A 27957-nucleotide genomic window follows, 5' to 3' on the forward strand; every position below is an offset into this window, starting at 1 on the left:
TCTCGGCTGGTGGAAAGTACTGTTGTATTGCCTCAAACAATGAACTTCGACTACATATACTGGGTGTCTCTGCGAAGGCATTCAGTGATTAAAAAAAAGAATCATCTGTGGCCGATAGAGCAATTATAATCTTTGAGCTGCATTGCCCAAACTGGCGGACATCATCTGGGCGAGAAATCAAAATGCATAATTGACCTATTAACAAAACTCGCTAATGAAGTTTTTGTCTAATTACTTTGTAGCACATATTACAATTTGTAAATTGTAGCCAGGGAGCTCGCAGATAGATCCAGTTGGAACGAATTCTCAGGATGGCGCACCAGTTTCGAGATATCAATTCCCGAATTTTGCGAAGAAATGCATTGGCGATCCAGTTACTTTTGCGTTTCAGTGCATAAAGCGGCGTTTCATTAAATAAGTAACTGGAATGACCACACACCTATAGTTCGGCCACACACCTATAGCACCAGATTAATCCCCAGTGGTTTCAGTAGGAAACTCTATGGCCATGGCTCGACAGAGTGCATATAGCCGAAACGAAGGGCGGGTCTGATATTGCTTCGATATCAGGGGCCGGGCGGCCACAATATGCGCCGCGTTCCAGACGTTATTACGTGGACAGATTTAATCAGAGGTGCCCGTGTAGGACGACGCGCCTCGTTACCTTTACGTTGTATACAGCTGCCGGGGTCGCTGGCGAACACGGCAGTCCTGAGTCCCTCGGCCGTTATACCACGTGTTTCAAACCCCCAAGCGTGGGCCTCTTCGATATTTCTTTTCTCATTAAGTCCGGCGCAATAAATATGCCAGAGCGGGCGTTATAATGGGCAAATTTTAATCAGAAGTCCTCTCAGGGCGTCAGCTCGATTCTTCATTAACGCGGGCACTTTCTCTGTGCGGAAGTATCGGAGAAGGCGGTGATATTTTCTTTCTTTTTTTAGAATGTTTCGGTCAGCTTAACAGTTTGAAGCCGAGCACAAGCTTACCTGGCTTCGCACTTCAGTCAGCTGGACACAAAACGTGCTGCATTCCAAACTTTTCTATAGAGACTTTCTATGAGAAGCCCCAGCGCACCGCAGTGATTGACCAAGCATCTTGCTGTATATGTTGTGCAAAGTATGGCGCTGCCTCTCGTCTATGGGCACGGGCAGCAAAATAGCAACGCCGTTGCACGGAGCTGGAAGATAAGCATTCGCGCTAATGGTCTACAGGCTATTCCCGAATAACAGACCCCATAGACAAAAATGAGGTATAGCCTATAGACTACAACACTTTGGGGTCATCGGCGCTGCCGTAATGAAAGCGGCCACTCCGCTAATGCGAACACTCATCTTGTTAGTTATAGCCGCGGCGGTTTGACTTCGCGTACCCTGATCGCCGAATGCAAAGCGTGTATGAACGCTAACCATGTTGCTCCCTTATATAGCAAGGCCGCTTGTAGCTCAGTGCAAGTTTAGGAAGCCGTCCTGTTAACAGCCTCTAAGGAGGCGGCACGCGAGGGCTTGTAATTAAAACTGTCTATCTATAGATAAGGGCCGGCACTGCTTGAAGAGCGCAATGCCGCGAGGGCATTGCCTCGCGTCTGTTCTTCGTTCGTGGCTTCTTTCCCTTTATTCTTGTTGACCGCGAGTGGCCGGGCGTCTTGTTAAAAGGCGGCGGCCAATTAAGAGCCCGAACTCCTCGAGAAGCTTTTGTCCTGACCGGTCCCGAAGAATCTGTAGGGCGTTGGCCTCCCCGTCGAGTGCGGCACTTTTGCACTTGGCAGCTGTATACCTGCGAGATCCGCCACCGCTTAGGAGCATGTAGCGGCGGCCTGTTTCTTCTGCTTTCACGGGTGGTTGAACCGCCTTTTGCAAAAGGAATGAGTCCGGCGCCTAAAATGACCATCACCTTTTCTAGGCAAGTCTTAGTCGTTCTATGTAGCAGATCGTTAAATAAAAGACCTAAAATTTGAGCTCTAGTTGCGATTTTGAAGTGATCAATAGTATTAAGAATTCGGCTGCTTAAGAGCCAAGTGGCGTTGCGAATATGCCCTTGTAATCGGCCTATATTTAAGTTAACCGCAGAACAATAAAGGCTCTCCCTGTGTAGAGCGTTATGCTTCGACAAAAGGAACAACAACAACAACAAAAGTGATGATTGCAGAGAAATGACATCTACCCTGTGGCAAGGCTTAAAGCAATGCGCAAGAAAAAAGCAAAAAAGAAAGAACGTACCACGTTCGCTGCTGTCAACTTAACACACCATATCCGTACAAATTTTCAGATCTCGTCGCTCCGTGTGGTCCTCAGCGTCATTGGAAGGATTGCGTCTTTTCCTTGCCACCCATACCGTGTTACTTTAATAGCTCATCGGTTATCATAGACGATAAATAACACGGCACCACTCTAACTTAAAGCTACACATATCTGCCTCGGAAAGTCGACTGATACGGCAACTGAGTCATTAGTTCCGGTGTGTTTAAACGTTTACCATTGAACACACACACACACACACACACACACACACACACACACACACACACACGCACGCACACGCACACGCACACGCACACGCACACGCACACACACACACACACACACACGCACGCACACGCACACACACACACGAAAAAGCGAGTCCAAGCGCGCAAAGCAACAGTGCCGCCTCTGTAATTTGCACAGTGGCAAATTGGTCCGCGCAGCGTTCCATCATTTCTTATGCGGCAACGGCAGGAGTAGCTGGCATCAATAAAATATTCCGACGCCACCTACTTTGCATGCCTTCATGAAAAAAGAATAAGCCAAGTTGCGTGCACTGCGCCTGGTTTCAACACACGCTACCGACTCTTGCTTTACTGCATTCCGGAGTGAGCGCGTGCGGAATCTCAATTTCATAGATAGACGCGTTAGTTGTCGGCAGTGTACGCAGTGCGTGTGTGTGGTGCAGGGCGAGACGAGGAAAGCTAGATTTGGTTTTTCTTTTTTTGCGTTGCAATACTTGGTTTGAAAGACTGCGCTTGCGAAAGGGGGAATCGGTATCGAACCGTCTGTATGCGTATAGCGCGAAGCTGCAAAGGAAACCCGTGCGGATCTCTCAGAAAGACAGCTTAGAGGTTGAAGGAAAGATCGTCCTGGTCCGGGGGATCGCGAACTCGGGACCAACGAATTTCCGGGGCGGTCGCTTGATCGCCCTGGAAAAGCGTCGCTCCCGTTGTATGAGGATGACGATGTACAACTTGTGCATCCCCTCCCCGCGTGGCCATAGATGCACCGCGGAATATCAGCGCGACAAATTCTGTGCAGCAAGTGCCGTTCGTAAACGCGGTGCCAAGCCTCGAGCGCTTAACTAGTGTTTCAAAGGATCTGCCCGCTATTTCAATAATCGTCAACGCTCGGGAACTATCCTCGGAAAGCGGAGGCCCAGAGAGAGAAAAGGATGCATAGAAAGGCAGGGAGGTTAACCAGAGGCACAGAGTGTCTGTTATCTCTCTCTCTCTCTCTCTCTCATGCGCGGAGCTTGTACTTAATTTCTAGGCGGCGTTGCCAGTGAGCGTATAGGTAAACGTGTGAACGTCTGTACGCTTGTTCTCGCAGGCCTGTCGGCAACAGTCCGCGTAGCTGGTAGTTCATCCGATCAAACAGGCTACTCGCGTACCAATATGGCGCCGTCCGTGGGATCGTGGTCGGGCCGCCGCCGTCCCACGGAGGAGCCCGCCTCGACTTCCTTAGCTCGCGCATAGCAGCGGGTAAAATAAGACGAGAGCAGATACAGCGCAGCGTGCATGAAGCCAGGAAGTCGGACGCGTGACATCCGTGGCACGATGCGTGCTGTGTACACAGACGACGGGGCAGAAACGCTCGCCGCCGAGTTTTGTGCTCGACGCTTGTGATGTGGCCTTCGTAGCTTCTCCTGACTCGGCAGTCTGAGTCAACACCGAGACTCAAGAGCTAAGCGCCGGATGCCCGGATGTTGTTTAGACTAAAAGAAGCGTGCTGCTTCAGACCAATCAGTTTTAAACACCCCGAATAACTGCACGTATATAGAGGAGGCTCACGCGGCCCGCAATGGGGCTGTCACAAAAACGTCAGCTGACACACGCACGTTTAGGGTCAAGCGCTAACCAATTGTCTCCGCAGCTGCACGTATGATAGCCACTGAGTAAGCGTGATATGCTTGAAATGCCACCCCCCCCCCTCCTTCCCTTCAGGCAAAGTGTCGTCTTCTCTCTGTAGCACGTTTTCTGCTTTCTTCAAAACTTACGTACATAAACCACGCGATTTGATTAGTTCTATCTCATACATTCGAAATCCGGTCAATCGATTAAAAGGTTACAATTTTTCGGGTCAAATGTTTTATTTGATCCATAGCTGTAGTGTTAATCTGGGTTTGTAGATAACGCTTCTGGAATGTGATAAATGTCAGCCTGACACTGAGTGGATGCTAGATAAGCCAGCAGGGGCGCCAAGGTTATTCGGGGGTGGGTGGCGGTGAGCATGATTTTTCATTTTCGTTGTTGTTACAGGAAATCAATTAATCACTTGGTTTTTTTGTTGTAGAAGGGGGAGGGATGTAAGCAGGTGGGTAGGTGGACGGTGATAGAGAAATATTTGGGGTAGACTCCCTCACACGCGCCCCCCTTCCCTTTTGCCTTCCCTTTTGCCTCCCCCTTGCCGGCCTGTGCTACAGAAAGGATACAAAAAGCAAAAGACGGGCAGTGACACCAGGACTGAATCTCCAGCGCTATTTCCTCCGTGACATCAGAGGTTCCGAGAGCGTCTGCTCAGTAAACAAGAATCGCATCGCATTCCTAAGAACGCAAGATTAAATCCAGCACGCTTTGCGGACGTTTACATTGCAATAACTGCTCAAATGCGCGAAACATTTGTTGAAAGACGTTACGTAACATTGACGTACCAGGATGGCAGTATGTGCGCGAAATTCAACGTGTTATATCTTTACAGTATTTTGCTTTCTCCGCTTTTACCCGGCCTTTCTTTTCGCGAAATAATACGCAGACAGCGTCTTGAAACCATATTTCGGCCGCACGAAACAATCTGCCGCTGCTATTTCATCATCAGTAGCAGGAGCTGCAGCCTAATTCATGTCCACTATAGAGGAACCAAGGACACTCCGAGCAGTGTTCCTTTTACATAAGTCATTCCTCATACGTGAATCCTTCTTGCGTGATCAACCACGCCTGCGCGGGCTTTATAGTCTCGCCTGTTTGCGCTTAGGCTTCATTTGTCTTGGAACATCTCCAATTAGTTTATATTGCCGGCACATGTTAGTTCATTTGCACATTAGTGCACTGCGTAGACTGGTTTAGTCGCGACGTGAATCGCATTGAGTTTCTCTTCATTCTTTCTTGAGCCTGCTTGTCTTGCGGTTTTCCTCTTTTTCTCATTCACACGTCTGTCTTGGCACGGGATTCTAAGTAGCTGCCTTGCCCTTGAAGAAGAGCCAAGTCTTTGCAGCTGTTGTTTTATCGAGAAGAAAACAAAGCCGTCGTGTTCGTTTCGCTCGAGTAAAAAAAAAAAAAAAAAGATGTATTGCGCTTTGCTTTGGGAATTTTCGAAACGTTTGAAACAAGGGAAATTTCCAGCGGGCACAACGCATAGCGCTCGATAGAGTGTGCTGTGCGACATATAGTACCTGATTCGGGACCTACACTGTAAAATAATTTACACCCTTAATAGGGAAAAGGGTGTAAATGTGACAATAACTCCCACACTTACACCAAATGTTCTAGAGAGAGTTATAGAGAAATTTACACCCTTTTTACTTTTAAGGGTGTAAATTACTTTACAGTATACCCAGGTTGTAACGGAACAGGCTTTAAAGTTTCTCCGCCGTGGCAAAAAAAAAAAAAGCAAGACAAAACAAAACGAGAAATAAACAAATGTCTTCCTGCCGTCGCCGTCATATTATTGTTGTAGTCGCCGCCATCTTATTTTTGTCGTCCCACAGTGGCTCACGTCACGCACAGAATGCTTGCTTTGCGTAGACACGTCCGTCCATCTTTGAAAAACCCCTAATGATGATGTTGGATATAAACATCTATCTGCCTTATGCGTCGACTAACATCGATTCCCACTTTGCGTGGGATCTGTACCACTTTTTTTCCTTTTTCATATTTCTGTCTTCCTTCCCACTTTTCCCAGTGCAGGGTAGCAAAGTTGATGTATGACCCCTGGTTAACATCCTCGCCTTTTGCATCCGATCTCTTTCTCTCTCTCTCTCTCTGGACAATAATTTCTGGTGGTTTCCGCACATTTTTTTCTCTCCTCATATTCGGAAAAGTAGTATGTTTGTTTTTCTTTTCTAATTGCATAGACCATCCTGTCACACATAAGGTGCATGGGTCAATTCGCTTAGAAAATTGGAAGCAATTTCAAATAAGACTCGCCATCCCCGCCCTGCAAAACTGTATGCCCATCGCAGCCGTTGCAACAGCACTGCTCCTTATGATGGGGGGATGTAGCATTTTATTACTTTAGAGTAATGGTGGTGATGATCGCTTTGTGTTCACTGTGGTAGACCGTAAGGGTTCCGAGACAATTTTCGCTAATTCAAATCGAAATATGATCTGCAACGCGTGGTTGATTGATTGGGGTCGTTGTAGTATGCTATTTTAAGGTGTCTCTGACAAACTACGGGAACCACTCTTTCTTGTCGGTTTTCGCATTGTCATCATTAAAGGTCACCGGCGATAACCACTGCAGGGTGCGCCTCGCTTTTGCCTCACCAATGCAAAGTGCTTTCGCATGAAGTTCTGCATGTCTGTTTTGGATGTTGCAGGGTTCCAGTTGTGTGTCATAAATAAGGAGCCGTTATTAAAGCTGTCCGACGGCAGGATTCGAGCACAGGACCTGTAATACGGAAACCCGATAATAAAACCATTACGCCACGGAAGCACGCATCGAGAAGCGGCATAGAACGTCCTTATGAACTTTTCGCTGGCTAGTCATGAGATACGCTTGTTTCGTGCTTGTTCTCTATTGAAACGAATGCTGTTCTGTATGTTGTACGCGTGATTCCAAAGAATGTATGTCTGTTTCACCTCCACCGCGTGTCGACTCGGTATCGCACTACTTCCGGGATCGGCCCACACTTTCCCCACGGAACGCGGACACGAAAACTTCCGACCAACGAGAGGATAACAGCTTCGCTGTAAAAAAAAAGAAAAAAAAAAGAAAAAGAAAGAAAAAAAAACTCATAACCGATATCACAATTTAACTGGGTAGTTTGGAGAGCTGCTTCCTGTGATTTAGCCTATTGCGTTAGGAACGGCAGACCGGAAACGAAAAACGTTGTGGAATAACACTGTATTCTGAAAATGACTCTGGCAGACCTTTTAAAGTTACGTTAGGGTACAGACGGGCGGTCGAGAACTCGAAAACATGGCGCAACACCGCCGTAGCCACTCGATCAAGCGTCTCGGCCAATGGCGAACGCACAACTGGCAACGTCCTGGTGGTCGCTCGTTACGAAATGTCTGGTGCAGACCGTTCCGCGAAGAGCAGTTGCGTTCGTGCGCTGGCGGCAACCGGAACCCGCTAAGAGCACTGAATACCGTGTACACTCGCATAAGGGCCACACTCGTGTAGCAGCTTCACCCCCAACTTCACAAGCAAGAATCTAAAAAAAAAAAAAAAAAAAACAGTAGGCCAGAAATTGAAAAGCGCATGCCCCAACTCAAGTAATGTTAGTAATTTTCGGTAAGGTTACCCAGAAATGACCTGTCGACCTATATTCGTGACCGAAGAATCTCGACCTATTTCCTTGAACAAAGCTGGAAAAAGCACGGAGTTAACGAAGCTCCTCCGCCGCTGCCGCCGTAAAGCCAGCCTATAGACTATCCAGGAGGCCAGCTTTAAAATTATGTTTTTTTGTTCATTTCTCGGCGGGCTATAAGGGTCGAGCTATATAAGAGTCGACCTGTATTCGTATACATATGGTTGTTCATGCAGTCATTGTCGCTCAGAAGCGTATCCAAAGTCATGACTAGCACCGAGGACGACTGTATCCAGAAGCGTGCCACCTGATTGGCCATGAGTACCGATGACAATGAAATAGGTGAGTACTACATCGCTGCACCGGATGCGTGGCGTAAATACGTAGACAAAGAAATGCATTGGGAAAGCAGTAGCGTTCGCTCCTTTCATAGGAAGTGATCACGCACGGCAGGAAAAATTTGACCCAGGTATAGGTGGACCCCCCTCGTGTAATCACCTCACGTCTTTCAAACCTCGAGAAAAAAGAAAAAGAAAGCGCGTCCTTTACACGAGTGTATGCGGTATCCGCGAAACACGTTCTCTACTCGCGATGGCGCGTCTCTGGTCCGAGCAACAGCGCCATTAAAGCGGTGGCAACTGTACACGTGGTCGCTCACCGGCGCGCACCGTCCATTACCTTTGACCTCCGTCGCTCCGGACACGGGAGCGGAGCTAATTATTTTGTTCCGCGGAAGACCCGCGCGGCCGAGAACTCAACAAACGTCGGGGTAGTTGTGGTAATGGCGGCGATGTTGCAACAGGCGCGTCTAGTCTGGCCAGGACTATAACGGTCCTCCGCGCGCGTGTCTGTGTGCGCTGTGCGCCATTATGCCCGCGGATGAAACGACGCGGGACATAACGTATAGCTCGGTTCGCGGAACGCGACCGTTGCGCCTTTTTTGATGTGGACTGCTTTACCGCTATGTTCCGTTGCGCTGTGGGCAAAGCGTCCGCGCGTGCGGTGGCGCTTTGAGCGCGAAGCGGCTGGTGGCGTCCGTGACACCTATCGTGACGATGCTGCAGCTGCGTACGAAGAAAGAAAGAAGGAAGGAAGGAAAGAAAGAAGGAAGGAAAGGAAAAGAAAGCGTTGCTGGGCGCCAATTAGGGAGAAAGAGAAGAAATAGGAAATGAGTGGCGGCAGGGGTGCCATATATAGGCGTTTGCACAAATGTTACTTGCGCTCTCTCTCTCTCTATACACACTCACGCGCTCATATATACTTTTCGAAACAACGCATCCACGAGTTTTTGTTTCAGCCGAAGAACAAATTATGAAGCTGAATTCGCAAAGTCCCACGGCCAGCCAGATGGGTAGGTGAACGGCTGGCGACTCGGGTGCCGCATCTCTGGCTATCGCGATCGTTTCTCCGTGTCTGCACTCACGGCTATCGTCTTCGTGCAGCGCTGTCGTTAATCCTTATCGTGACCGCGTCGGTGTACGTTGGCAAAAAGAGAGAGAGAGAGGGTATAAGGAAAAGGAAAACAGGTTCATCCAGATCTGATTCCGGTTAGCTACCCTGATTTGGTGGAGTAGAAAGGACGGGCTCACCCGTTGCTTTCTTTGTTGAGTTTCCGTCTCACATTTTGAAACGCTGTGCGCACTGCTGTGCATGCTGGGAGTAACGCGACGCACAGCGTTCTCGTTTCGCGAAGAAAGAAAGAGTCCGAACGTTTATCAGTCATGTGATGGTTACACGCTTCTCATAAGTAGCTATTAAAGCTATTCACTGACTTAAAGAAGTAAAGCCCATCTGTAAGGGTCCCTTGAGGCCGTAAACATGCTGGGTGAGAAAACGAAAATGTAACAGAGACAAAAACAAAACAAACAAAAGAAAACATGCTAGCGCATTGATACGAAGTCATTGCATTGATTGTTGTTTTCTACAGGATGCAGGGACGAATGTTTCAGTTTTTCTGGCAGTGAATACAGCGATGGGAATCCGCGATTACGGGCACTGGAGCAGATAACGATAACGATAATCACTAAACATAACGATAACGATAATAACGATAACGATAATCGCTAAACACGCACGCGCCACGCGAAGCGTGTCGCGAATTCTATACGCAGATGCTCACCGCCGAACCGGTGGAGTTGAACGATGCCTGCCTGGAGCTTGAGAGCCGTCGTTCGCACAAATAAAAGATAGAAGCAAGCAAGAAAGAGAAAGATCGCGTGGGCGTGACAGTACTACAGTATGCGTTGCTGCGTATGTCGCTTACCTGTGATTGGCACGATATCGTTAGAAATCCGTGACTGTATTCACGGTTCCGCGCGCAGGTGGGGCCTTACAATGTGCTCGTCAAAGGCATCCTCGAAAGGATCGTATGAATTCTTTATAAATGTCGCTCAGGTGAAATAGGTATAGAGTGGATTTTTTATGTGGAGTCGTCCAATAGCTATAATTAGGCTGCATACACGCTGTGACGGATGACCGTTTGGTCTGCTGCGGCGTCGAGACATTTACTGAATCAGCAGCCATGGGTGCCACCGCGCTCGATAACATTAGAGAGTTTTAGCTGGGCGTCCGCAGCCACCCACGTACGCCGCGCGCGTGGTCGTGCGCACGTAGCGAAGCGCCCGCTCACGAAACGGCAATAGTTGGCCGGACGCAAAAGTTGAGAAGGGGATGGCCGACTTGCACGCGCAGGAGCCGGTAGTGTGCTACTCAGCGCCGCCGTATGCCAGCTCCTGAAACTGCGTAGGCAATAGAGAGTTTTAGTTTAGGGGACGCGAGCGGCTTGCGCACGCATGAACTAGGGGCGCCGGTACTGCGCATGCGCAGGCCCCTACGTCCGCGTCTGCGCATGCGCAGTACCGGGGCCCCTAGTTCTTGCGTACGCAAGGCGCTTGCGTCCCGTAAACTAAAACTCTCTAATATCAGCCGCCACAAAGTCAAACCACAAGCCGGAGTCATATCTTCGGCAAGAGGCACGTCGAAAAATGCGCTCTCGTGGGCACGCGAGAATACGTGAGAACGTCCCGCAAAGCCCGCAGAGACCCCAGCGGACGCTGCGCAGCTTTAGGAAAGCTGCGGGCGCACGCGAGAGACCGTGCGTGCTCCTGCGTATTGCGCATGCGCACTGTCGCCTCCGCCGGTTTTCTGCCTACGCAGAGCTGCTGCGGACGCCCACCTAAAACTGCCTATTGCCTGTTAGCGTACGTAAGCCACAGAAACCCAATAGCGTACGGAGCGTGCTCGTGGAGGATAACACTAATTTACATACACTGTTGCGACCGGGGGTCCGAAGATGTGTGCTATCGTTTCAGCGTGGAGGAGTAAGGGAACGTGGGGCTGTGCCCGATATCCAAGACGCTTAAATACACACGTTTATATTACATTATGTAAAAGAGTTTTGCGAGAAGTACAGAAAAATGAGTTCATAATCAAGTTCTAGCAGCCGATCTCTCCAAGTGGACTTCTCTCTTCTTAACCCCTGCGTTGTAATTATCCAGTCGCCTTCAACCAATCCGGCGTTAGGAGGCGGGGGACGTGATGTCCGACGAATCCAGACCTTAGTATACGCCTTTCCATCTGAAGAGAGCTACGCACATCACTGTACACAAACAGGGAGGGGGGAGGGGGAACACACTGATCTCTTCTCTGGCGCGGACGCAGCAGTTTGGGTGGATTACAGGTGATGTGAAGGAATGTCCCCTCCTGGCAGAGCCACTCCTGGTTGAATCCGTCTTGGAAGATCCTCCCGTCGCAGAACCCCACTGGCGGCCATTAATCATCGCAGTGGAGGACGGCTTTGACGAGGTCATCGGCCCGTTCACCGTGATCACGTTCTCCGTGACCCACTGTTGTCGCAGTCTAAACGACCGATCGCAACAGCCCGTCCACCTCCAGGAAGCGGGCTCACAAGGAGGCAGCTAATCGGTGGCCTTTGAAGATGCCTTGGCAGCTCAGCCACAGAACACCACTAGTCAGTAGGTTCAGGTTCGGCTCAAAGTGTCGCGCTCGCTGGGGGGTCACGTCCAGGAACAACGGCCATCTCGGACGAAGGGTTCGCTGCAGGTCGTATGCTAGGAACTGGCATTAGCGATGAAATCCGCAGGGAGCCTGAGCAGCGACAAGCAAGCACGGAAGCCTTCTCCGAGATAATGCCAGGCAATCATGCCCTCTCCCATCAGTAATTCCGAGACTAGAAGCCGCGAGCGCCAGAAAGACAGCCATAGAGGAGTGCAACCTAAACGGCCCTAAACAAAGTTGAAGAAGTAGCGTGCGAAATGTTCTGATCGATTTCGTTTCAGTCGTGTCTCAAGGAAGATGCAACTCACGCAGCTCTGAGGCAAACGACAAACACAAGGAGATTGCTTAGAACATAGACAAACAGCAACAACAAAAAATACTTTATGTTCCTTATCGAGGCATAAACACTTATCAATTTACATAGTTCAGGAAATTTCCCCCTCCACCCCAATCCCCCCCCCCCGCCCTTAAAAATAAAGGGGGAATAAACCAAGGGCCTGAATCAGTCACTCCCTCCTCCTCGAAATTGCTCCAAGACCGATGTCGATCCTGTCACCCAGTGCGGATGGGCCACAATTTGTCGAAAGGCTCGGTATCTTCTCCGCGGCAAAGTGTACCGCATCTTCAAACTCTTCCTTTACGAACTAACATTTCTCCTACGCGGGGTGTGATTCACAAGCCGTCAAAGAAAAAGGAAACAAAGGCGCCCGCCCCTTTTGAACCACAGGGCTCGTGCCGGCGATCGAAATGGTCGAAGGGATCATGGCCGCGTGCTGTGTTGATCGTGCGCTCAATGCTACCCGCGAGTACCGGCGCCTCTAATGCGAAACGTACTGGACTCTACCGACCGCTTTAACACTAAACTAAATTAATTCATAGAGTGGTATTTAAAACCTAAAAAAGAAAAACAGCTACACTCTACCTGCGCGCGAGAACCTCGAAAAAAAGCATTGCTTTCCAAACGCGCTTCAGCAAATCAGAACTCTGCAATGGGAACCGATAGCGCGCTTACTTTATAAACATTGACTTACCCAACAATGGTTTGTGTCCACAGACCTCATATGTCAATGTTTTACTTCAAATATGAGCGCGACGAAGAGCCACCACTGTCGCAAAAACTGCCTCGTAGAGTTCGCGTAACAGGCTCGTTCAAGAAAACAACACCCCGAAACTGCGCCTAACGTGAAACTGTTGAAATTGAAAGTAATAAGCCCTTACTAAATATAACAAAAAAGCATCGCGTTCTATTTACAAACAAAAAGCTTAGGGATGCGCCCAATTCTACAATTACTCTCTCTCAATGCGCGCTCGATTGGGTCGCCGACTGACAGCCTTTGGGCCACGCAGACCACAAGGGGTGCAAGACCGACATTGCCTTCTGCCGTCACCTGCCACTCTGTGCTCGCGGCTTGCCGTCTCGTCCCTAAAGGGGAGGCCGTAAGCGCGGGAAGAGAGAGACAAACGAAGAGGGAAAGGTAGGGAGGTTAAACGCGGGAACAACAGCCATTCTCCCTTTCATCCTCGCTCTCGCGCCGCTTTCCACTTCACTGACTGCTCGTCTGGCCCGGTTCCGATGCGCATGTCTCAGATAGGTTGGGCATTCCAGCCGCACCCTTACCTGCAGAGCCATATGCCCTGTTCTCTCGCAATGAGCCTTCGACGACGTCTCCGTTTTCTGAATCGCCACAGTGATCCCTTTTTTCGGTTCTGCGCGATGGACGATTCCTGTGCCCGGTCTTCCTGAATATCCTCCCAAGCCTCCGCGATCTCCTCGTCATCTCTGCCGCTTGCCTCTGTCGCATCGATGACCTCCGCCTTCTTGAGCGGTTTTCTACAATCCATCCCGAATCGCATATCGCGTTTAGGTCCGTTCTGCGCAACGTTTTCGATTCCATGGCTACCATTCCTTTGCCGACAAGTTTCTCAAGGATTTTAGTGTAGAAGCAAGGTATCTTTCAACAAGGATTCTACTAACACCCAGGAGAACCACGGTAAGCCTGGCAACTCTCAAGGAGAAAAGGCCGTGCAGTCAACACGTCCAATGTGTGTGTGTATATATATATATATATATATATATATATATATATATATATATATATATATATATATATATATATATATATATAGAATATACCTTAGACCTTCTTGCCGTGGAAAGAAATAAGTTCATCAGATTGAGTACATACCGTATTTCATATCCCATACTCACCGGGAGCTTTTGCAATCGTTCAGTTACTTCTTCCTTAGAGGGTGATCAAAAACGAGCACGTCATCTTGTAGCAACTTACAGTTGACATGCTCACTAGGCGCCTATGTTGCAGCGATATATTCGAAAACACACAAAAAAAAAAAAAAACAGACAAAACTTGGCTTCCGTAAAATCTCACAGAGTATGGGGTCTGCAATCCTTTCGTGCGCTGTACCGTTACATCAGACGCAGCTTGAACTGAGAGAGCGCAGAAAAAGCTGTCCAGACAGCTGGAGCGAATCTCCCCATCTTTCTGTATTATTTTTTTCTTCTTCTCCTTTACATCGACGTGCTCCTATTTGACAAAGCGCAGCTTTATACACAGCAGCACTCCCGCGTGTGCCCCATTTTCGACCGTGGCACTCTCTACAGGGTGCCTTACGTCGCTGAAGTGAAACAAGCCAGAGGAAGTGGACGAATCGTCGACGAATTGACTTGTAAAGCTCCCTGACGCGTTGGAAGCAGTGAATTAAGTACAAGGACAACGCAGAAGACGCTTTTGTCCGCTAGCGCCAACACAATCGCCGAATTCGAAAGACGCCGCAAAAGTAGCGAGACAACAGGGGGTGTATATACATGTCACCGTCCTCGCTAAGCGAGACGGGCGCAGCATTCAGTCCTCCGTCGTCTTCGAATCCATCGCCGCGCCATCATACAGAATCTGACAGGTTGGATAACAATAATTTGAATGTAAAAAAAAAAAGATATCTCTATTTGTTTTGTGTATGCTGTATGATTGATGTATAGAAAACGAGGCTTTGTCAGGATTGATTTGATCGAGCTGTTTACGTTCTTTCCCTCGCTGCCAACCTGTGCGTGTATCTTTTCGTAGGAAATAAATTGGAACGCAGAACTTTCTTGCAGAGCAGACCTACAACTTGTGCAGGCTGAAGCAGCTGTAGTATTATTCAGTGCACTTGCTGCGTGGAATGCGCACTGCTAAACCTTTGTCTAACAACGGCAACATTTGTTTCAGTGACCGTGCGTGTGCCGTAACCGTATTGCATACCTCGTGGGCTACGTGGAAAATACATTTGGACGGCAATGTATATAAGATTTCTACGCTGCAAGTAACATTAAACTTGCATCCCTTCGGGCACTTAAAGGAAAATAGAACCAGAAAATGTGCGTTTTCGCTGATATCTATGCGGGCAACAAAGGTTCAGATTTATTCATGTTGACTCTAATCTCTGCCATTTTCTCGCGCAAAACTGATCTAGTAGTTCTTTCTTTCTTTCTTTTTTTTTTGCTCATGTATGGTCATATTGCCCATCCTCACCGTGCAGATGATCTCCGCGAGCTTTGACTGCAAGACGGTGTGTAGTTACAGTCCCACCAGCTTTCTGTTTCGAACATGTACATTCCAATCTTTCTTTGCGTTTGATCGGGGTGCTTGGCCCAGTGACATATATATATATATATATATGTATATAATTATATATAATTCAGAGCTTTAACGAACGAACGAGCAAGTAAGCAAACAAAGTTCCGTCGCAACGCCCATTTGTCTGAAGACGTACGTCATATACGACGTATTCTACACTCCTGTCAAGGTAACCGAGATTATAAAAAGCGATGAATTTATTGGAATGCGAGCAATATTCAAAGGGCTTTCTGTCGAGGACGCGTGAAAATTTCTCATTCATCGTTGCGCTTCGCCCACGTGTGGTCGCGACCGTTTGCTTTGCGTTTACGGATTCATATCAGCACGGCCCTGTCACAATGCACGAGGGCGGTTGCCTTTTCCACAACCTCGAACGTTCTTGCGCGACCTTTTCTCTTTGGAGTTTGCAAACAGGCTCTCACGTCATTGCAGTCGTCGCGATCTCTATATATAGGACGGCAAGAAAAATGAATCGAGTGCCGAACCACAACTTGACGGTGGGGATGACGTGTAAATATAGCGCTTGAAGTCGCAGACGCGTCGTAAATAACAACATGAAGAATAAAGGTTGACCTTATATATTTATATATCTTTTTGCGCATTTCTTAAATATTGTTCTCGCACACGTAAATTTCGACACTCGAGTTAACTTTACTGCAATTAGTGTGCACGGTGCACAGTTTTATATCGCTTACATTGTATGCAGATTTTTCTTCCTTTCTTTCATTTTCCGCACAACAAGAGTCTCTTGTCATATGGTACAACGTATGGCCTGCATGTTTTCTTTTGGTTCAAATTGTATTCCAGCACGTAAAGATGACGCTTTCGATGTTGTTTTCTTAGTGTTGAAATTGTCCTTGAAACATCCTGTATATTATTCCTTCGGAGCAGCACGTAACCATGCAGTCAAGCTGTTAATTGAGCTTTACTTTCCTGACCTCCCCCATCGTATGGAAGGGAGTTGAGGTGTCATTGTTACTATCATACTTCTATAAGATCAATGTAATATCCGATAAGTAAGAGTGACATAACCTTTTCTTTTTTTTTTCTATGTGACCGCAAAGGGCATGCGAAGCCTCCTGCGCATAGTAACTGCTTATGTTACGTGATGAGCAACCCGCTAGGAAACATGGTGCTCGTACTTTTGAAAAACAAAACACACGTGATCGAGTCAGCCTCTCTTGGTAAAAGCTCGCACCCTCTTTCGTATTGGTATAGAAAACGACATCGTGACATGCAATAACCACAACGGTATATGCAGCACCACCAGACACACGGCTGAACGTCTTCACTTGCGTGAGTATACGCGAAGCTGCCTGAATCCGCCATTTCTCAACCTTCGCGTTCGTGAAAGAATGCTTTCATTTCTCGTTTTCTCCCATCGAAATGATGTTCCTCTTCAGCAACCAAACCCTCGACCTCACGTCGGCATCCGCATAGCGCAACAAGCCGTGACCACGCCCAAACCGCAAACGTTTGAGACGTCGCCCTAGGAGAAAAAGCAAGAATGCCAGGATGGAGGGGAAAGGAATGGATCGCAACAGCTCTCGGGGCCACCTTTGTACACATCCCGAGACCGCCGCCGGAGGGACGCAGCAACCAGGACAACACGAAACAAGAAACGGTGACAACAACGAGGGAAGCGTGTGCCGCCCCAAAAAAGACGCCGCGCACGGTCGCACAAGCAAGCGACAAAGGCTATACCAATGGGCCGTACGGACGCACGGGAGTAAGGGGGGGGGGGGGGGGGCGTCAATGGAGCGCGTCCGGCTGAAAGGGCCGATGTATTGGGGGGGGGGGTCTTTGGGGGGAGGAGGGGGGAGGCGTTGTTGCGCCTTCGCAAGCGCGACGAAGGCGTACGGGCGACGCCATTCCTGGCGGGAAGCCACGCGTAACGACAAAGACGACGACGACGACGAACAGCAATCGGGAAGGTCGAATCAGAACGACGCCCGCCTCGGCGACTCCGTTCCTTGCGATTCGGTCGCGTGCTCGCACGCGCGCACTCGCGCCGAACGCAATCAGTTTCGCAAAGCCGAAAGCAAAAGCCGCGTCCCCGCTGTTCCCTCGGTGCAGCCGCCCGTGCGACCCGTGTTGTGTCTTTATGTGTCTTCCTTTCATGTGTGTTTTAACTTGAACGGCAAAGAAGAACATGTCTTTTGGTGCACAGAAACCTTTTGAACTGGTGCGCGCTGATTTCCGCAGGCGGCCCGCCTGCTGCGCGACCTTACGGACGTAAGAACACACGCGGAGACGGAGCTCGGGGCTTAGAGGCGCTCTCGAAAAACCTGTCTGACAGAGAGAACCGTGCAGCGTTTTAGAAGGTGCGAAGTTCTGGTAAACTAATTAATCACTGGGTCGGATTTAGGGGCGAACCGCTTCAGTCGAGCGGACTGACCCCAAAGGGCAGACGTCGTGTCCCTCGCGTTCCTTGCTGTCTTGGCCGAAGCAGCAGGAGTGTGAGGTGACGTCACGAAAACGTCAGTAATATAACACGTGAGCTCATCACCTGCCCTTACTACAAGCATTGGTTAAGTGACTAGTACGTAGGCTGCCCATGGGCTTCTAGAATAAATAAATAAATAAATATATATATATATATATATATATATATATATATATATATATATATATATATATATATATATATATATATATATATATATATATGTGTGTGTGTGTGTGTGTGTGTGTGTGTGTGTGTGTTTCTTTTAGCTGCACATACCTTTATAGGCACACCGTGTGGCCCAACTTAGGAATGGAAAGTTCGTAGGTCAACAACACTATGTAGCAGGTAACGGCCGTACACACAACAGTAAGGAACATCGTGGAATAATGCGAGAGAAATATTTATGGACGCTCTATTGCCTAGCAAAGTAAAATTTTCATTGAAAGCCAGATGATGCCAGCTGCGACTTCTGCAGTGCTGCACGGTACTCATGAGAGAGAGAGAGAGAGAGAGAGAAAGAGAGAGAGAGGGAGTAAATACACAAATACACGCTAGTCACTACAATAGAGGCCGGTAGAAAGGGGATCGGAGCCGGCATGTTCTGCGACGTAAACGCAGCAAGCGGTGATACTTTCGCGGTTTTCCAGACTTGGCAGACCCGGAATTACACGGTCGAACAGGAGTGCGCGGGTTGGGAGCCATTGGGGAGGAGGGAAAAGGAGACGCGAGTTTTCAAGGAACGGATTGCACCGCATAACACAGGCTTGAGCTTCAACTGCGACGCGATTCTTTCTTTTCTTTTTGCTGCCTCTGGGTGGTCTATTTCTCTCTGCTGCCTGGGTATCAATGCCGTAACATAGACCGTGACAAATCGAGTTCGCGTCGCCTCGAGTTGTGTTCGCTCGCAATCGAAAACGAATTAAGGAAACGCGGAGACGCGACGCGATGGTGGATCGACGGAGGAGACCGATTGTCGACGCGTGTTACACAGGATACGCGCATATGCGCTAATGCCGCCCTCCTTTTCCTCGTCTACTTCTTCTTTTGTTATCCCTGCACTCTTCCCAACTCGGAAACGTGCTACGACGCTATTCCACGCAGCGACGACCACGTCGAACTGCCAGATCTGTCGGCGTCACGCCTTGCCGTTGTCAGCGGCACGTAATCCCGTTTCCTCGACGAAGCATTCAAATGTCCTTCCACGGACCTCGCCCCTAAGCAACGCCCATGTATGCTTTACGCATAGAATGCACGACGTGACGTGGAGTCTGTCTGGATGATTCGTGCGACTGTACGCTTCGTATGGTAGGTGACCCAGCCGTGCAACTGAGCGAAAGGGGCGTGTTTGTCTCTGTGTGAAGAAGGAAGCGAGACACTCCTTCATTTGACTGAGCAGGGCGGGACCGTACGTAAGACGGGTCGCCATTATTGTCGAGCCGGCCGAACGCTTCTGTCAAAGGCGAGATGATGACGGCGGCGACACCTTCCGGAAGTACTCCTTCTTCTGGCGTCGTGAGGTGGAGCCGATGGGGACGAGAGATTCGGTCTCACCACTGAGTGAACGCCTTGTGCAAGGTCGAATTGTACTCGGCAGAGAATAGGCCATGTCTAAAATACGGCGGCTATGAGTGTTTTCGACTTCGTAATCACTTCCGGCGTGTGCGCCCTGTAAACGCATGGCGTGCGAGAGCTGTTTCTCTTGCTCAGAGGCAACGTTTGTTGGAGCGTGGATGTAAATACTACCTATATATGATGTTTATGAGTCGTCTGAATATGGTTTCGCGAGTGGTTCCCAATGTAGTTCCATACTTTCAAACTTCAAGAACGATGTATACACCTATAAGTGCCGTAAAAATTCACAACGTTGTTAGGAGTCTTTACAAAGGTATCGGCAGGCGACAACGCCTTTCCGAAGTTCCCTGTGTTGGGCGTCTCGATACATAGCATCTGCACTACGTGGACACGCGTGGTATGGAGGTGCCTCGAAGAAAATCGGTCGCAGCATCAATGGCATCCTGCATGGAATACTTCTGTGACGCTACCACACCCGCCATCCCTGGCAGCACGTCATGCAGGCAGCATGACGATTTGTGACCAGCGGGGGGGGGGGGGGGGGGGGGAGGACATTTTACACTGCGGTACGAAGGCCGTTCCCAGCAATACCTAATCACCCCTTTTGTGTGTCATCTGACATTGTCTCAAGCCTGCAAATTTCCATTGCATATACGTCACAAGTCCTGGAACAGTCATGCGAAATGTAACAAAGGTTAAGAAGAGCAATGGTGCTTTTTACTGCAGCGGCGTGACCAGGGTCATCGGTACGCGGGGCGGTGCCCTGCCGCGACTCTATCGTATTGTCTGTGCACCCAGTGTATTATTGTCTGCGCACTTAGTGTGTAAATCTGTACACCGAATGTATTGAACTACAGATCTTCATCGTCTGTGATGCGATGCATTTTGAAAGCCAAGCTGTCCGAGTTGCAGTGCGCTTTTACCACCAAATGTCAACTATGGAAATGTTCCAATACTCGCTGTGGACGGCGAAATAGACGGATAAGCGGACAGTGGCCACGTTAAAATACAGAGATAATGTGTGCGTGTATAAATTTTTTGTTGCTGCCGAGAGGTGACTTCACGTCGAAGAGCCGTCTTTTATGAATTTTCTACGTGGATGAAGTAAAAATAAAGGAGGGAGCATAACGTCACGCAGCCAGCCTAGGTAAGCAAACGCTCCGTGAAGCCACAGTGGTGGCCCAACACGTGACCGCTTGCGTCGAGATCACGGAGCAAGAATCGAGATTTGCCGAGACGTTTGGTTCCCAGTAAATATGCCAGTAGTTTTATTCTGTGCGCGCTTGTTGAGCTGTCCTGCCGTGGCTCTGCCTGCAGAGCGGGAACACTAAAACCAACCACGTACTTTGACGTGTGATCACGTGTCGGGCCACCAGGTTTGGCTTCAATCGCGTGACGGTATGCTTCCTCCTATCTCTTTTCTTCCTCCATGATCTTCCACAAGGTTCGAGACGCGTTCCATTACTTAGGCTCGAAGCTGCCTCGGCTCTCTCCTAAACTGTCTACGTAGTCTGTCTCCGATGCTGATCAGAATTGGAAGACACCCTGTATAGCTCCTTCAGAGACACGTACTGTCGCCCGACAACTTTGGAGCGCCTGAAGTCGTAGATGCCGTGGCCCGATTGGTGGCGCTGCGTCGCGCTTCTGCGCAAAGTCACTACAGGCACCAGTGTTCCACGTGACTATCTTTCCGCCGCCTTTGCTGACGGCCGCAGGGCACGTTCGCCACCGAAGTGCGCTGCGCGTTTCGTGCCGAGATGTGTTGTCTCTTCTCGCCGGCTCACCACGTATACAGCTTGGCCTATCAAGTGCTTGAAACTCTCGGTTAATCCCAATAGCTCATTCGCAGCCTCCTATTCGCGCAGCGGCCGCTGGCCCTTTGGTCGTCCCAGATGGGATCAATGCAGAGCACCACCTGTGGAACTCCACTTTGGTGTCACGGTGCTTCACTGCGCACAGTCATCACTTCCTTCCTCTTTTCTTCTTTCTATTCCCCCTTTCCTTCACCTCCAGTGTAAGGTAGCAAACCGGACGCTCGTCTGGTGGACCTCCCTACCTTTCCTAGCTTTGCGATATCTCTCTCTCTCTCTATCTCTCTCTCTCTCTCTTGGCTAGACCTATACTCCCACAATGTGTGGAATATGCGCGATTGTAAGGCGAATGGTCGGAGGCGTATTTGGCCTCTGTGGTGTATAAGCGGCAGAAGAAAGCGGTGGCGTGCAGCAGGTTGTCATGCCATCACCGACATGCAATCCTCCCTGAATGTCGTCATTCCTTTGTCGTCATGCCGTCGCTGTGGTCACGCTGTCGTGCCGCCTACCAAAACATGCGGACGGTTAGTGTTGCAACGCGGGCTTGTTTGTGCGCCATCTTGGAATATTAATGTATCGCAAGGAATACGGCAGACGCGATATACCGATCGTGTCTGTGTCCGCGTAAATCGGTGTTCGTGTGCTCTCCTCGTGTCATCGTCTTGTTTGCGCAACACTATAGAATTCCAAGATGTCGAGCGGCAGTTTGTGCTGCCATCATCAGACACTGTTGTCGACGTCACCACTATATTTTGGAAGTATTGCTGGTGCGTCCATTTGATTTCTGCGGCCCGCGTAGCTATTCGCTTATCCGGCAATCATCTTTGATGTGGCACTGCTGCGTGTTCGACGCGTTGGTACGTGAACTTGTGCAACATTTTAGCGCCAGCGGACTATTAAGGAGAAAAGGGGATATGTAGGCACCACGAAGCGCGTAGTGGTGTCTACGTCTCATTTTGTGCTTGTCGGTCGGCGCTAAAATGTTATACATCTTTGACGATGTATGTAACAACTTTTTTTTTTCGCAGTATTAGACTTTGGAACTGTTGCTCGACAATAATCGTCCTTGGAACAACTATTGTTTTTTCTTAACCCCACATACATAGCGTATAGTACTAAACCGAACTCCAGCGTATTGCGCCACAGGTGGTATGGTCGCCGTGAAGGGTCGTGTGCTTTGTTACCGGCAAAATCATACTCGTAGCCACAAGGAATAAAGCTACCATTGTGTGAAACAATGTCGTTTGAATGTCGTAAACGTGGTCCACGTAAACGTCGTGGCTTCTCAAGCATTATTAAAGGGATGATGTTATTTCCCTGTTCGTTTTTTTATAAGGGCGTCTTTCTTAGCGAGTCAGCCCTCAACTTTCCGCGTCGGATATATGCGTGTTTCTAGCCTCTTTTGTGGGCCGATCCCGAAGGTGATGCAGTCCAAGAACTTTATCAGTCCGACGCTCTTGCTATACTCCCCTCACGCGAGGAATGACGCGATAGAGCGCTGCGCGCAGTGGCTCCACCCTATTCTCAGCCCCAACTCTCTCAGAAAGACACTGTACTCAAGCATAACTTTTTGTTGGGCTAGTTGGTACATTTTACTGAAGTACTAAAGCGCCAAACAGACGACACAAGAAGAGACACGGACGAGCGCTTTCCGTGTCTCTTCTTGTGTCGTCTGCTTGGCGCGACTCCGCCATATTCTCATCCCCAACTCTCTCAGAAAGACACTATACCTTTGAGTCAACTAGAGATCGAGTCGCCTTCCAACGTTTTCTCTTTTCTTTTTCCTTTTTCTCATCATTGTGCGCAGGAGCAGTAATGGCAGTAGCAGCGGCAGTAGTAGCGGGACAAGGACTAGTGGCCGTGACCGCGCAGCCGGAAACGGAAGCGGAACTGTTGGCGAAGCACGTGTGCAGCCGCTACGAGATGCGGCTCCGATGCGACGAGGGAGAGCTGGTGGCGATCCACGACGCCATGTACGCCAGCGAACCGCCACCGGACGCGCCACCACCGAGACCTGGCTGCGGACCGGTCTTCGAAACTACCGAAGACGGAGCCACGGCCACATCCGTAGCCTCCGCTGCAAGCCCGTGCCAGCAGGACCTACGCCTTGCGCTAAATAGCAGGTCAGTGTGCGCGTGCGCTTAGTATATTATACATGGTACGTAAGTACGCAGTCGATCGCAAAAGTTTACGCATCACGCGGGATCTCGGAAAACGTTGAGTTTCCGAGCAGCCCGTGAGAGCAGCCAGTGAAACCGTGGATCGTAAAGTTGTTCGCATATGCTGCAGCAGATGCTGGAAATTCGGGTATCAGGCTGCGTTGTGAGGCTGCGGAGACATTCAGCTTTTTCTCAGATTCCGTGGTCCGTAAACTTTCGTGGTGGAATGTACGTGTATATGTACACTTATCATGTTTTCAATAAAGTTCTTTCACTCATATGTCTCATGTTCGCATGTGTGTGCGAGTAAGATTGTGTGTTCGTGCGGGCGTATATACTCGACATAAGAGATAACCGGCAAATGACAGCATCACGTGAATAAGTACGGCCAGCCATATATATATATATATATATATATATATATATATATATATATATATATATGGTGTTTCAGCGACCACTTTCAAAAATCTTTAAAAGTTGCCTGTGGCACACCACAATTCCAGTTCATGAGCAGGTCTACTCGAAGCGGCGGACAATACTTGCACCTAAAATTGAGATGCAAAATCGACTAATTAATAAATATTATCTTATTAAGCTTCTAGATAATTACATTACGGCCCATGTTGTAATTTACAAATTGTAGCCGTGGGGTTCGCAAGGCGGATCGACTTGGAACGAATTTTCAAGATGACACCGGTTTCAAGATATAAGTTCCCGTACTTTGGGGAGAAATGCATTGGCGTTCCAGTTAATTTGTTAACAAAACGTCGTTTCGTGCACTGAAGCGCACACTGAATAGCATGTCGCCTTGCCTGGCTCCTTTCTTTATAGGTTACTTCCTAGTTTTCTTGTGGTTAGCGTTATATAATATGCCCCAGCTACTCAAATACGAAAAAAATACTTTGAGGTCACTGATGTCACGCTGTCGTGCCGGGGCTGAGGCCTCACTTCGGTGCGAAATTCAAGAAGAAGAAGAAGAAGACAAAACGCCCGGTCTTCATTTTCGATATCGAATAGTAAACTACCTTTCACCGCCCTTTGAGACCTTCCTTATCCAGTCTAATAGTTCTGTATGTTTTCCGTACGATTCTTAGCGGAATTACGCGGCATTTATATATAATACGTATAGATTTCACAAGAATTATGCGGAAAGTATGCAATTTTGATGGAAGGGCATACAGAACATTTGAGCAGGGCGCGAAATGAAGGAAAACAGTTTTGAAAGAATGCTTATGGTTCGTTTAGTACTTTTCCTTAACGTCGCATTATTTGTCCTGCAGAATAGACGTCATATAAAGCACGAAGGTCGCATTCATTCATTCATTCATTCATTCATTCATTCATTCATTCATTCATTCATTCATTCATTCATTCATTCATTCATTCATTCATTCTTTTTTTCATTAATTCCCTTGCTTCCTTAATTTTGATTCATTCATTACTTCAGTCATTCATATTATGGTCAATTCAGATACCCGCGCCGTTGGTGTTAAGGGAAAAACCGAGAGGACGTAACTGCGCGGAAGCTTGGCCGCTTTTCTCAGCCGGGCGTGACAGACAGAGGCGTCTGAGCGCATGCAGGAAGAATGCTCGACTTGTTTACTGTTTGCGTTTCGCGGTCGCAACGCGAAGCGAAAACAGTACAAATGGCCCACTTCCTCTTGAAGCCTCGACGTCTTCCGGTCTCCCCTGCTTCCGGATCGCTGACTCACCGCGGCGAAGACGACCGTTCCGCTCTCTCCTGGGAAGCGTTTTTTTCCGTGGTGTCGTTTTGCAACGGGCGGCGTCACACCTCCCGTGGCGCCGTAAGCTGGCCAGGCACCTCCGTGAGCTTTCGTTTCCTACTTCTTTTTCGCAGAGCGAAGGGGGACCGTATACTGCATTTCCGCCTCTTCCCGGAATACTTGTCGCGACAACGTCGGAGCCCCCACATTCGTTTCCGACATTTTTGTTTCGTTTTTGTTTCGTCCTTACTCTGTTATTTTGCGCCAGTCTCAAGTGGGTGAAATAGCTCCATTTTCGTGAGCCAACGGACACGACGACGTAGCCCGCACGACACGCGCGTACTCCACCCCTTCCACCCCCCTTTCCTACTGGCCCAAGCCCCCTCAACAAACCCGCGAGATCGCATAGTGAACGAGCGACAGACGTTTATTACGCGCAGTGACAAAAGGAGAGGCGGATAGGTAGGTAGGTGTGGATGAGTGATGGACCACCTGCAAAGGGGGCGGTGGGTGAGGTTGGGGGGGGGGGGGGAGGGAGGGTCGCGGGCTGGCAGGCTGCCTCGATGTTAGCTATAAGCACAACGCGCGGGAGACGGTGACGTCGCTTCACGCACGGCGACGGCAGAACGGGCACGTGCCAGTATGCAGAACTCGGCCACATCCGCTCCCTCCTCTGAGCGAGGAGGCTAGCTTTGTCAAGTACAGCGTCGCCGCGGCCATCTTTGATGGCAGGCTAGTCTCTAGACTCTTTTGCCGCCAGGCATTTTTCCCAAGCGTTCCGCTTCGCAGGTGGAACCACGCCTCGCGCGATGAAGGGGGACGGGTATGTCGGCGCCATATAAGAGCAGACCTTGTGAGACGACGCGCGAATCCTGAACACTAGGTTGCGGCGATGTCCCCTTGGAGGACTTGAGCGCTGATGCCGCTCGTAGAGGTCAGAGGTCGTCCTGGACACGGTTTCACCAACGAATGCCTGGCTGTCTTTGAGAAGCTCGCGTCGTTTTGTCTTGGCATCGTAAGGACACAACATGAATGGATGAACACGGACTCTGTTTCAAAATAAGCACCACGGTGCACCCGCAGGCAAAGCAGAAGCGGTCGTGAGACATAGTGGTTGTACCAGCACCGGTCTCCCTTCACCGCGGAGGTGTTGAGGCGGGCAATTTCCTTGCGTATGTACGTATACGTGCTGAAGCAGTGGGGAATAACGGGTGAAGAAAACGTTATGCCGTAGCCGGCACAGCAGAGGGACCATTTTATCGCCTGTGCAAGAAGCTCTCGGGGCTTGCGTAGCATCAAAGCGGGCCAGTTTCGGCGACCGGAGCATGTGCTGAAGTTTTCTTCGTCCGTGGTCGTTTTGGGTGTCGTTTTTTCTTGACTTCTAATGAACGTGTCTAATGAAGCTTTCTTAATGAGACTGGCTGCTAATGATGTTTGAATAACTAAGACAGCTTCGAATGAAGGTACCTCTAATGAAGGCGTTCAAATTGCTCAGCCCATCAGTCAGTCAAACGCAAACTCAGTTCCTCGCTGACTTACTCCTACTCACTCGTTCACTAACTCCAACTCACTCACTCACTCACTCACTCACTCACTCACTCACTCACTCACTCACTCACTCACTCACTCACTCACTCACTCACTCACTCACTCACTCACTCACTCACTCACTCACTCACTCACTCACTCACTCACTCACTCACTCACTCACTCACACGGAATGTGCTCTCCGCAGTCGCTTGTTTTGACGAGACTGTGAGAAAGCGGGCTTCACTGTGGAATGCGAGAAGCTGACTTGCTCCTCGAAGTTAAAAGAGCTCGTAGGCGGCAGTCGGCATGTAAGGCGAACACTTAAATCACACTGCCCATTGCTATGACGTTACTCGCTGTTCGCGAACACATGATGACATGAATGTTTTGGGGGGTAACTTGTCTTGCGAAAAGTGACGCCATTTATATTGCGTAGCCAGTGGATTTTCTTTTTCGGCAAATAATGTGTAAGGCTTACGATGTCACAGAGGTTGATGAATGATCCTTAACGGCGTGCGAGACCCCATACGTCCTCCCTGTCTCTTTTCACCGCGCCAACAGTAATGTTCCAGGGTGTCTGTGGGATGTTCGGAAGGACAGGCGCCGACGTAAAGACAAATTCTATCGTATTAGGGATGCTGGCAACCGAGTGGCGAGCTTTTCCACAACTTTTGCTAGTTATATGAGCAGATAGACAAAACTTACTGAACTTGTGAAAGGCGGTACTTTTCTTTTTGTACTTCACTATACCTTTACCCCTGCCCCCCTCCTGCCCCTCCACTCCTTCTTTTTTGTATATTGTAAGTTATGATATTTTGCATTTTTGTTAGCGTCGAAGTTTTCATGCTTTGTAAAATGTTGAACTACTGTTAGCTGTGCCAATGTCGTGCTGCCATTGGCTGTCTGTAGGGTTGCAGGGATCCCTCGTCAAGCTCCGCTCCTTGCGTTTCTCATGTACGAAATGCAGAAATAAATTGAATGTGAGATACAGAAATAAAGCAAAATGCAAGTGTTTTAGCGGCCACACGCTTGTTTCAGTCACATACGCTGTAGAATACTGATTGATTGATGGAGTTTAGGTCTTGATGCGACGTAGGGGCAATGTAAAGCTACTGCTACAAAAGGTAGCTTTATTAGCATATACAGTAATTCTAGGACTACGAAATACGCCTCAGTTGAAGGAGGTAAAATAATTTTGATCACCTTCGCAATAAGCTATGGTCGCAATCAATCGAGAACAATTTGCCCAGTCTCTCCAACAAGTATGAGGCAAGATGTGCATATATTTTTTCAGATGTCTTCTTTTTTGAGTAAATGAGGACGTATTTTTGTTATTAAATGGTA

At 49.0% G+C, this 27957-nt stretch overlaps 1 protein-coding gene across 1 annotated transcript in view; it reads left to right on the forward strand.

Annotated features, from left to right (window-relative positions):
- LOC126528032 (uncharacterized) overlaps positions 1-27957 on the forward strand; it is a 99184-nt gene that overhangs the window by 28517 nt on the left and 42710 nt on the right. The window contains exon 2 of the mRNA XM_050175881.3: positions 23005-23320. Within this exon, the coding sequence (XP_050031838.1) occupies positions 23005-23320 (316 nt within the window). The remainder of the gene's footprint in view (positions 1-23004; positions 23321-27957) is intronic.

Source organism: Dermacentor andersoni, chromosome 9, assembly GCF_023375885.2.
Source record: "Dermacentor andersoni chromosome 9, qqDerAnde1_hic_scaffold, whole genome shotgun sequence".
Classification (NCBI taxonomy): domain Eukaryota; kingdom Metazoa; phylum Arthropoda; class Arachnida; order Ixodida; family Ixodidae; genus Dermacentor; species Dermacentor andersoni.